The sequence below is a fragment of the Terrapene carolina genome, unplaced genomic scaffold, assembly GCF_002925995.2.
Source record: "Terrapene carolina triunguis isolate 2854851 unplaced genomic scaffold, T_m_triunguis-2.0 Scaffold113, whole genome shotgun sequence".
NCBI lineage: Eukaryota > Metazoa > Chordata > Testudines > Emydidae > Terrapene > Terrapene triunguis.
In genome coordinates this window covers 13,058,885-13,071,714 of record NW_020664464.1, presented here as the reverse complement: position 1 = coordinate 13,071,714, position 12,830 = coordinate 13,058,885, and the positions used below count along the sequence as shown (strand labels likewise).

The window sequence follows — 12,830 nt, the reverse complement described above, 5'->3', positions numbered from 1 at the left end:
GAATGGTTGGCAGGATGCAAATGTCTTCCTAGTTCTTCCTATTCTCTGGTACTGTTAAAATAAGTCCAGAGTTCCTCCAACAGCTGTTTAATAGAATATCAGCATGTCACAGATACGATTATCCAAAATAATATGTACTGGTTTTCCATAAATATACTAAGTCAAAAGTTACCATTAGATGCTATAGTATTGGTGCTCTAGTGTTTGTTAAAATGTGATAATAGACTTCAGTGGCAATTGCACATCTATACCTCAGGGCAGAATTTGGCCCACATAGTGTAGAAATATCATTTACTGTATCCCTTAGAATTCTATATATGAAAATCATCTCTGTGTTCTCTTTTTTAGTATTCCAGTCCAATACTGTAAGATTTCTCTTGATGGAGCAGCAGTCATGCATAAAGGTGGTTGAACTGGTTAAGTCAATATAAAAATCAGCCTGAATTTTCACCCATCCTCTGAAATGAACACTAACTTTGACTAACAGATTTGATTTTTTCTTCTAGTGACCCCTCCATAGTTCATCCAAACTATCCTTCTATTATTTTGGGATGTGGTGGCAGGATTGCTGGGCTCCAATACTGACTGTTTCAAATTTAGCCTTGCTTTCATGCTTCCCTTGAGTTCTATCCCATAGTGAATGGTGTCCCCTTAGGAACTTCTGATTACATAAAAACCCTTTCCCTCTCCCTCAGGCTTAATATCTCACATCAGAAAGGAGTGAGAGGTTCCAAAAACATTTTATTTATTCTAGGGCATTTATTCTATGGTAAAACAGAGTGTCACCAAATTTAAAAGCAGAGAAACAGTGATGCCTGCCAGATAGTTACAGAGAATGACCAAAGATAAAGAGTCAATGGCTATCTGGGGAGTCTGAGGGAGGAAGCTCTCAAAACTTTCAGAAGGTTATGTAAAACGTAAACAAGCACCTTATGAATGGTTAACGTTAGCCCCTCACTAAGCATGATTGGAGAACCGGAGAAGTGGCTGTAACTTCCCCCTTCCCATTACATTTCCTTGGAAATAATCTTTCTACTTTACAACTGATGAGTACAATTTTTTGTTCCTTGCCATATTTTAGAGTGCTGTCCTTGAATTGCACAGGTTTGGTGAGAAGCGTCCTGCTTCCACTGAATGTGATAGACAGCACTGTGAAATGGGTGGCTTGATTTATTCCCTTTAGACAAATCCTATTTCATTTTACTAAACTAGACTCTTTTCTGTTAGAGTGAATATGAGTTGATTCGCTTTATCAATTTTCAGGTGCCACTGAATGGGCATTAGAGGTTCGTTAGACCCTCAGGGAAACACTGTAATTTTCTAGTTGCTTCTATATCTACTCAACATGGGTGACACCGTGTTCTGATATTTTACAGAATTACTACCTCAGAAACAGATACAGGCACAAATCGCAGTTACACGCCTAACTCCCATTGACTTTCAAACCCTCAAATCCTTTGAAATCCTCCCGCATGTTGATTTACTGACTCTGTGACAGGCATGCTGTCCAATATGTAAGAGAAATAAAATATATTTAAAGTTTACCAAACATGTCAGACAGTGACAGACTGCAATTTACCAGGATTCTAACAATGTTATGAATTAGCCAGGAAGTGTGGGGGGATGTCTGTCAAAGAGAGGGAAAAAGAGGAGGAAGCAAAAATTAATAGAGAAGGAAGAAGTTATAGTTAGGGCTGTCAAGCGAATAAAAAAATGTATCAATTAATTACACTGTTAATATTGTATAATATTTTTGGATGTTTTCCACATTTTCAAATATATTAATTTCAATTATAACACAGAATTTTTTATATTTTTTATTACAAATATTTGCACGCTAAAAAACAAAAAATAGTATTTTTCAATTCACCTAATACAAGTACTGTAGTGCAATCTCTTTATCATGAAAGTTGAACTATAAAGATTCATATGTCCCTTCATGCTTCAACCACCATTCCAGAGGACAGTCGTCCATGCTGATGACGACTTCTGCTCAATAACAATCCAAAGCAGTGCAGACCGATGCATGTTCATTTTCATTATCTGAGTCAGATGCCACCAGCAGAAGGTTGATTTTCTTTTTTGGTGGTTCTGTAGTTTCCGCATCGGCGTGTTGCTCTTTTAAGACTTCTAAAAGCATGCTCCACACCTCGTCCCTCTCAGATTTTGGATGGCACTTCGGATGCTAAAACCTTGGTTGAGTGCTGGAGCTATCTTTAGAAATCTCACATTGATACCTTCGTTGAGTTTTGTCAAATGTGCAGTAAAAGTGTTTTTGAAACGAACAACATGTGCTGGATTATCATCCGAGACTGCTATAACATGAAATATATGGCAGAATGCGGGTATAACAGAGCGGGGGACATACAATTAACTCCCAAGGAGTTCAGTCACAAATATAATTAACGATTTTTTTTTAAAGAGCATCATCAGAATGGAAGCACGTCCTGTGGAATGGTGGCCGAAGCATGAAGGAGCATATGAATGTTTAGCATATCTGGCACATAAATATCTTGCAATATCGGCTACAAAAGTGCCATGCAAATGCATGTTCTCACTTTCTGGTGACATTATAAAGAAGAAGAGGGCAGCATTATCCCCTGTAAATGTAAACAAACTTGTTTGTCTTAGCAATTGGCTGAACAAGAAGTAGGACTGAGGGGACTTGTAGACGCTGAAGTTTTACATTGTTGTTTTGTTTTTGAGTGCAGTTAGGTAACAAAAAAAATTTACATTTGTAAGTTGCACTTTCACGACAAAGACATTGCACTATAGTACTTGTATGAGGTGAATTGAAAAATACAATTTCTTTTATCATTTTTACAGTGCAAATATTTCTAATAAAAAATAATATACACTTTGATTTCAATTACAACACAGAATACAATATATATGAAAATGTAGAAAAAATCCAAAATATTTAATAAATTTCAATTGGTATTCTATTGTTTAATAGTGCAATTAAAACTGCAATTAATCGCAATTAATTTTTTTGAGTTAATCGCATGAGTTAACTGTGATTAATCGACAGCCCTAGTTATAGTACAACTCTAGGGAACACTAGAAGGGTGGACAAAGGGAACTAGGAATTCAAGACATTTACTAATGTACCTGGAAGCACACCTGAACAGCTGGTGTTGCACTGGCAGAATAGGTACTGCCAGAGGATATGCACATAATTTCTGGAAGATACAGCCAAGCACAGGATAAAGAATTAGATGTAGCCCCACTCCCAACCTGAATAACACTGCAGAAAAAACAGCACTGTTACCACGGGACACTGGTCTACTTCACTATTCACCTCCCCATGAAAAATATCCATAGAACTTTGGTGTGAATTGGAAGAAACCACATAGCATATAACATAACTTTCCCTGAAATATTAAATGACTTGCCCTTAATCACTCAGTATGTTAATGTCAGGAACCTAATCCAGGTAGTCCAGACATACTATCCCTTACTCTAACGACTCAATGATAGTGCCTCTATCATCATACCCAGTAGCCCCTTTCCTGTAGCATTGTAGCCTTTGTAGTTGATTTTATGTTATAGTCCAACTATCTTCTTCCTTCCATGACCCATGAAACCTAGAAAACATATGGCTTTACAGCAAGTAAAACTGTTCAATGAATTAAGTAAGAAGGAAGATACTTTGTGAATGCCTTTTGTGGTTAGTAGCATTATTTAGTATTCTAAGAAAGGTTTTGATTACCATGGCTTTATTGGAGTGACCCCCTCCTTGAAACTCAATGGTCCCAAAGGCATCAGTTGGGCTGAGCTGAGTGTGCTTGCTGATGGACCACTTCTCTGACTGGTTGTCATTTCGAGTGAGTCTGCTTTCATTTTTCTCATTCTGAATAATGGAGATACTTGGAGTCAGTCCAACATGTTGACCTATTAGACGCCCACAGCAACACCTACGGCAGTAAGGAAAAATTAGTTGCATTTATTGGCCTAAAAATGCAACAGGCTATATTTAAAGAAACTTCTTGTATGCATTGCAAAGTCTTAGAAAGTCACTTTCAGGCTGAAGTGATTTTATAGAGTTGTCAGAAGTCTTGTTTTGTAGCATATACATTGAAATGTCTAGGAAAGATACTGTTACAATATATATATGACTTTTTTTGACTTGTGATTCTCCTTTGTTATGTCTTGTTTTTATTTAAAACTAAATAAAAAAGTGATTTGTTCTAAATATAAAAAAAAGCAAAGATCCCCCCTGCCCCCCAATACATTCTATACGTTCCCACAGACTACATTAAGCTAAATAAAACATTTTCACATGGACATCTACATATTTTAGTCATACATGATGCTCATATCTATTAGTCCCTTACAATACTAGCTGCTCTGTCTCTAATATAGAGTACAAATATTCAAGGGACTGGAATATATCACCAAGAAAATGAACAAGTTAAAAATGAAACACGGATATAAATTTAGGTTTTGTTTTTCAATTGACACCTTCTGGAGTGTATAAAGTATTGGTACCATGCCTCATGGAAATCCATCTCTCTGAGGGTTCCAAAATATAAACCAATCTTTGTCCAGCATACTCACAGATTTGGAAAAAAATATTATCTACGCAGTCATCTTTTTGTAATTATATAGTTTCATTTTCATAGTATGTAGCAATACAATACAATATGTAGCATATAGCAATACAATTACCTATGGGGGTCTTTGGTGCTGGGTATGATATGAACACATTCTCTCTTGTAAAATGCTCTCTCTATCCATGATTTCTGAGCCTGAAAAAGAGGGTAAAAATCCCATAATCTTTATTTGTTCATTAAATACAATTTCAAGCATAATGAAGAGATAACTCAAACATGGAGAGAATCTTTAATTACTGACCATGCAAACATGCTGCATCAGTAAACATTTTCCATCAGAATTTGGGTGCTTTTCAAGACCACAGCAATAAGAAGTTCAATATATGTAAATTTATAATATTTTCATGTTTATTGGCCAGATAAATTTTATAGTTGTGCCTACAGTCACATGACAGCAATCATTAAAGCAGAACAAATTAAAACAAATAATTGATCAAAGTTTTCTAGGTGGCAAGAAAACAACCTGTCCTCAATTTATGAACAGTTTTTTTAAGTCCTCTGTTACTTAAACTAATGTGGCTATGTTTGAGGTATAGTAAAAATTTTGGAAATTAAAAAACCCACTAAAATATAAATTAATTGCAATCCACTATTTATCCACTGCAACATTTTGTAGAAACTGCGGTTAAACAGCATATCATAATATCACTTAAAGTGTCTTGGAGAAAAGAGCACATACAAAGCAGGAAATGATACATGTGAAACAAGGGAAGCTTCGAAATATAAAGGGACAGATCCTTATTTGGTGTAAATTGATGTAGCTCCATCAAATTAAATTAAGCTATGCTGCTTTATACTATCTGAGCTTATAGCCACGAATGAACTCAGTAATGCAAAAGATTTTCTCTCAGTATGATCTTATTTCCAGATAAGAATGAAGAGGTCTGGTGGTTTGTTTATTTTTTGAACAAAAGAGAAATCTATCTTCAGAGTTTCTGAACTCCTTTTAATTATCTGGGTAGTTCTTGATGGATCAAGTGAGTGAGTGTCCTGGTAAATTACCCAATGGATTCCTGCAGATAGAACTTAATTATTTCCATTTAATATTCAGTTGATTGAAGGAAAACTAAAGGTAAATCTTATAAAGCATATGTAAAGAATAAAATAATATTTTTACAGTTACACAACAGAAACAGGGATATTGTTAATACTAATCACAAACAGGTGAAAGACAGCAATGAATAATGAAACATACTATACCAAGTGGATGAAGTTTAAGGAACATGAAGTGAGTTTCAGACAAATTTAAGCAATGTGATAATAACTATATAAAAGAGTGGAAAAAAAAGAAAATCTGCCTCTAGGTGTGACATGGATAGGATGAGAGAAGTCATCACTGCTTGATATTCCACTTACTGTCAACTGTCTTGCAACATAAAATATCTGCAACTTATTTTGATCCCTGAGGCCCATGTTTCTTGGATGTGTGCAAATCAGTTTAATCAGAGAAAATCCTTCAGACTACATGAATGTTCATGTGTGCAGACTTTAAAAACAATGTTACATCTCTGCAGTGGTGTAAAATCACCTCAAATCTATTACTTAGCATTGAATAAAAAATGTTCTCTGCATTTTTCACTAGGAACGGATTCCTTGTTCTTAATCATTGACTATTTAGCTGAGGGAGTTACACATTTTACTCTTGTTATTTTTAGTTTGAAACCAATCTACCAGATTACACTTTAAAAAAAAGTCAGGATTTTACATTACGGAAGGAGGCATCATAAAGAGTAGAAGGCATCCCAAGTGACTACCACTAGCCAGGACTCAGAGAGGATTTAAGGAACTCTAGATGGAGCCATGGCAGACACTCCTTTCCCCCTGGGTGGAGCAAGGGCTGCTATGATATGGAGCTCTGGGGCAAGGTGTGCATATTAAATATACAGAGAAAAACTATTTTTTTAAGATCCTGGAAGTCCAAGAAAAGAGAGTAATTTTAAATAGACTTTATTCTCTTTCTCTGTTACATGAATTCCGGTAGATACTTGAAAGGCTCTGAAACACAATCAAAATAAGTACGTAAAATGCATAAGAACCATATTTTTATATGCCATACTATCCTGTTAGTCAATATTAAATTGGCCAATTTTCAGTTTAGTAATTTAACTGACTTTTCACACATAATGAGCCATCTCCTTATTAGCCAACTAGGCTTTTAAAGTGAACTTTTTTTAAAACTTCAATTGAATATTTACCTACAGTGAATACTTGTAGCCATTGAAATCCGAGGCATATACAACTTGGGACAATGATGAGAGGAACTTCAAAATTTTGGGGCAGGACTTTGTTTTGTTTTACTCAAACATTACAATTACAAAGCCACACTTATTATTCAGGTATCACTTTCTACTATTGCCTTAGGAAAGGGTTTGCCAATATAAGTAGAAGTGTATTTATGAATCACTTTTGTTATACATGTTAACATTTCTCAAAATAAGGGAAATTCAGCCATGCTAAGTTTACTTATTTATTTTAACATTTAAGTAAGTGCCTGGCACATCTATACTCTTTTGGGGAAGCATAAAATAGCTGTTACATGCCACATTTCTGGATGACTTCCTAAATAATTTCGTAATACAAAATACTCCCTCCCCCCCCAAAGTTCTACCTCAGTAACATGGCAGGGCTCCCTAGAACTTTGCCTTTTTCATATAAATTCACAAAAACAATTTACATCAGACATTGGAGAATTCACTAATTAAAAATATGCCTAAAGTACCTTCTTTAAAGATAGTTCAGGAACTGAATTTATCTAAACAACAACAAAATCATATAGAAAATGAACAACAAAAGAGACTTCATAGAACAATACTTTGTTATTTTTTTTAATAAGTGGGCAGGCACATATTTCAAAAAGGTTTAAATAGTAGGCAAATTTTACGTACAGAATTAGAAATTACAATATTTATTTGCCTATTCATAACTCCAATTGAGATTTTGAAGACAAAAGAAAAATGAGATATGTTAAATATAATATGCCCTTGAGTTTCTATGCCTCTTTTACATTAAAAAAAATAAAAAGAATGTTTGGAAAATTGTTAAAAACCAAATTAAAATAAAATCTTGTTTTCACTCTAGGAGAGGAAAGCTTTCTACTTTTTAGGTCTTAAAAGATCTATTACCCTGCCTGCCACAGGCACAATACCAAAGATTATGGTTTATCTTTTCATAATTTACTGTCACCTTCCACCCCAAAAAGAAAGCATCCAATTGTATTGCAGTGAACCAAGAACTTCCTGAGATAGATAATTTGCAGAAATGAAAAGGATAATAAAATTACTTGCAACATGGTCTTTACTGTAGAGTCAAAGGCAGAGATAAGTTACTAGGGGAACTTAACTTTAATATTGTTATGCAAGTCAGATATGAACAGTCTATAAACTTTACATGAATTATGATGTGCTATATGAATTAATAAAATAGCAAATGACACAGCTTGTCTTTGCTTTTCATTATACCACAAACACAGTCTCTCAGTGCTAATTAGCAAACCAAAAATTAATTCAATGGGTTTAATTAATAAATTATCTTTCATCTTTTATCCTCAGACTTAGTTTGCTTTTAGTTTAGTTCCCTGAACTCAATATTACTCTCTTCTAAAAAGTAAAAAAAAACCAAAAACCCAAAACTAACAACAACAACAAAAAACAGATCAAAGGCTGATGAGTGTATATATAATATATAAAGTATATATATTTTATTTACCTGAGCATTAAACTTAGGTGGTGTCTAAGGCAGTCCCAGAGCATATTATGTTGTCCACATTTCACTGCTGCTGGTCATTCTGCTAATAACGCACTCACGACTGCCCACTAAGCAAGGCATTCACTCCATTCTGACCCAAGAGATGTTAAAGTAAGCAATGAACTTGCGCCCATTAGCTACTTGGAATGTGCTGCTGTGGGATTAGCCTCATTAAGAGTTCTATAGACATTCATCCGCAGCCCAAAAACACTGCTTGATTTGAACATCTAATCTGACGCCAAAAGAAAAACAAATCCCCTGAGAGCTTGGATTTAACTGGCACAAGCCCTGACAGGCTCTTTTTTTAATTGTATTTTATTTTCAGAAAGGCAGCTTGTGAAAGTGTGATTCTGAAAGTTGAACTCAGGAAAACAAATCCTTCTAAAGAAACAGTGTATTAAACTGGAAACTGACCACACAAGAGATATTGTTAATCTCTAAAGAATGAAACGAGAATGTTTACTGGGCAGCAGCTAAGAATCTACATAAAATGTAAATATATTACAATTAATCAACAATGGCATTTATCCAAGGAACCTAAGTTTTGCAACTGTTTCTTGATCAACTCTCACGAATTTATCATTGCATAAACCTAAATGTTTGAATTTCAAACACAGGGACAGCTGCCGTATGCTTGTATTAATTAAAAGTCAATGACTTATATTTGACTTGGGTGACTACAAATTTGAGGATCAAAGCATGATTGCAATGGTCTGGCATTAAGGCAGAAGGAGAACTTTATAAATCATCATTTTACATTTGACTATTTCAGAAAGAAAGCGATCAGACATTTCGGATGGGTGACTAGTAAATAAGAATGAGCCCAAACCTTAACCCAATTTTAAACATTTTATTTTGATTTTTAAAAGTTTGGATGAGTTTCTCTCTCTCCACACACAGACACACACACTATTCTTGTCCCAGATAGATCTTCCAAATTTACTAAACTCCACTAGGGTCTGGTAATCTCTGGAAGGTTGGCTGATACCTGAAATTTCTCACCAAGTGTTATAGTATCCAGAGGCCTCCCATGGACAAAGTGAGCACTACATTCCGGGGTTACTATGACCAAGGGAATCTCTGCTGCATATAAGATTTGACTAGAGGAGCTAGCCAGAGTGAAACAGACAGTGTGAAACATGGAGAGATCTTTTCAGTGTGATACCAACCAAGGTGAGGGCCTATGGAGAACAGGGGGCCAGTGTCAGGAAAACAGCTGGCGAATGAGTCTGTTGGGGGTTAAAGAGTGAGGTTTGAGAATCAGAAGAGGAGTAAGATGATTTGGGGACTTAAAGAGAGGGATTTGATTTGGCTGAGAGGTGAAAGGGAAAAGACTGGGACAAAGAGAAGCGAGGGGGACAAGGAAGGTTTGGATGACTGCATAAGCGTCCAAACTTCACTTTGAAGTGGAACACGTGCTTAAGTAGTTTGCTGGATCAGAGTCAGAGTGCTCATCAAGACGTTGAAAGACCAAGCTCCAAACTTTCATTGGGGTCCTTTTGACCTCAGTGCCCAGGCTGCATTTACCACAGACTTGCCCTGTCTTCCCTCCCCCATCCGCTCTGCGCTGTTTCTAATTTAGGCCCCGGTTCAGTGAGGCACTTTAAGCACATGTAGTCCTGTTGATTTCATAGTGCTACTTATGTTTTAAAGTTGCTGGATCTAGGCCTTTGTTTGTAAACGTCTTGGGGCAGAAATCATATCTTGGGAGGTGCATATCATACCTTTGGGTAGTGACAGAAATAATAAATCATCAGTATAAACTACAATATGCATTAACTACTCCTGGTGTCAACCTGTGACATTGTGGGGAATTTTTCACACGATATTGCATTGGAAAGTTTCTACAAATGCCACTGATTCAACAGAGAACAACAGTTCTATCTGTGGGAGCTCTTATGGAGATGCTTTAACATTATCACATTATGAGGCCATAAACTACCAATACTGTAGCTGTTCCTATAATATGAGTAGTAATAAAGAGAATAGTCCATAAATTCACAGCAGAGAGAGCTATTTTCTTTGTTGTTTTATATTGTGTAAATTACACAATGGAATAGCACTCTATTCTCTTGATCAATGCTTTTTAAAAGGCTGATACTGCTCATTTAGAAATCTACAGCATAAATGCTATTAGAATTTAAAACCCAGCTCACTGTTAATGAAGTGAAATTGGGACTCCTAAAATCAGGAACAGTAGTTAGTAATGAGCTGAATATCAATTTCTCATGGGAGATGACAATGATTATTAAAAAAAGTCAGCAGCAGAAATCTCTCAGGACAATAAGTTCCATAAGAAGGTAATTTACTAGGTACCAATGATGTTTAACTGTTGATCTAAGAATTTGAAGTTCAGACTAGCTCAAATAATTAACACGGAACCCTTAAGCAGCACTATTAAGGAGGATAATTTCTGGTAAACTCAGCTTTGCTGGTAAAACCAATGGGGAGACAGCCTTAGCTCAAAGTGTCACAATCTCTCTAATCTCCGCTGGACAATGGTAACAAAAACCTTCAGCAGGGCAGAAGCAGTGCTGAAAAAGAAGTTTGTCACTTGTTCTACAGTGGGCTAATGCAGCTGGACAGACACCAGAATATTTCTAAAGTAAATAACTTTGCACGTTTAAAAAGTGGGTCAGATATTTACAAGTGGGATTTTCAAAAGCAACAAAGTAACTTGGTGTCAAGTATCAGAGGGGTAGCCGTGTTAGGCTGGATCTGTAAAAAGCGACAAAGGATTCTGTTGCTTTTTAAGTGATTTGGGAACACCAGTCTCATTGAAAGCCAATGGGATTGGCTGTCTAAATTCACTACGAGTATGTCTACACTGCAATGTAAGCCCAGGGTTAGTAGAATCTGAGTTATCAGACCCCAGCTTGAGCGTCTACACTCATTTGTAGCCTCAGGTTATGAATTGTTGAACTCTGGGTCTCAACCTGGGGATCCAATATCTGCACTGCATTATGCGGGCCTGAGTCCAACCACCAATCTCCCAGACTTCCTAGAGCCTTTCCAAAGTGTGGCAGCTCTAGCCTTTTGTTCTTGGTACTGTACAGTGTGGAAAAATTTGACTGTCCAGAGGACAAAAGAAAGCCCGTGGGATTCTGGAATACTTTTGATGGACTCCTGCAGCACAAGTCCAGTGGGGTGTGTCTACACTGCAAAGCACTAGGGCTTGAACTCTAGATCCCATCTTGACTCAGGCTCAGAACCTCCACCCCTGTGGGGTCGTAGGACCCAGGGTCCAAACCCTGGGTTAGTACAATTTGTGTGTAGATGGGAGGGGGATTAGGCTTGAGTGTGAGTTCGAACCTTGGGGTAACACTGTAGTATAGACATATCCTTAGATGCTTTTGAAAACCCCATTCAACATGAATAAAAACAGTATTTGCAGTTAGGTTAGCTCAGGCAAAATTACAAACTATAGCAATTCAGATGTTTCGGGGAATAAGCTTATCACTAGTTGTAGTCAGGAGAAATTTCTCTTTCCCTATTGCACAATTAAGTGCATTATGATGTGTTTGTGTCTTCCCTGAAACATTGGGCATTGGCTGCTGTTGGAGACAGGATACTTCACTAACTGGAACGTTAGTCTGCCACAAAATGACTATTGCAATATTCCTCTGACTTTTACGGGACAGTTGTTACTGGCAGTACTATAGAGGCCAAGACATTAAACCTTCACTTACTGTAGCTTGCTTTCTGTACTCTCTGTTCCTTTTCTATTTGATACCAAGACAACTATCATTGGAGTTGTTCCAAGAACAATCTTCAATTGTCATGAAAATCAAGCTGTATTCAGCACACAGTAGGAGGGCACAAAATATGGCCATTTATCAGCAAAAGTTTCCCAATGTAACATTTACATTGTATTTGGAAGAAATGTAGTAATATAAGAAGAATCTGAAAAAATATATTTTCTTCAACAGTTTGCAATTTTAAACACCACCATATCCCACAGAGTTCTTGTCACAAAGTAATGGAAAAATATTACAGCTTTTAGTTATTGGTGCCATGTGATACTACTTAGTATTTTTATTGCCCCATGCAATACTACTTAATATTTTTATTGCCCATTGTATTTTTGAAGTATTATACAAATATGAACTAATTTATCCTCAGCATCTCTGTGACTTAGTATTATTAGCCCCATTTTACAGAAGAGTAAATGGAGGCACAGTGATTAAGGGTATGTCTACACTGCAATTAAAAACCCGTGGCTGGTGTCTGTCAGCTGACTTGGACTCACAGGGCTCGGGATAAGGAGCTGTTTAATTGTGGTGTAGATGTTCAGACTCGGGCTGGAGCCTGGGCTCTGGAACCCAACAGCGGGGAAGGTCCCAGAGCCCGGGGCCCACACGTCTACACCATAATTCAACAGCCCCTTGGCCTGAGCCCGAGTCAGCTGACACATGCCAACTGCAGATGTTGAATTACAGCGTAGACCAGGGGTCGGCAACGTTCGGCACG

At 36.7% G+C, this 12,830-nt stretch overlaps 1 protein-coding gene across 5 annotated transcripts in view; it reads right to left on the bottom strand.

Annotated features, from left to right (window-relative positions):
- Positions 1 to 12,830, bottom strand: part of TRPM3 (transient receptor potential cation channel subfamily M member 3) — a 595,793-nt gene that overhangs the window by 173,435 nt on the left and 409,528 nt on the right. For all 5 annotated transcript variants that reach the window (XM_024211010.2, XM_024211011.2, XM_024211012.2 and 2 more), the window contains exons 2-3: positions 4,672 to 4,751; positions 3,713 to 3,917 (exon numbers count right to left, since the gene is read on the bottom strand). In XM_024211010.2, coding sequence (XP_024066778.2) covers positions 3,713 to 3,917; positions 4,672 to 4,751 — 285 coding nt within the window. The remainder of the gene's footprint in view (positions 1 to 3,712; positions 3,918 to 4,671; positions 4,752 to 12,830) is intronic.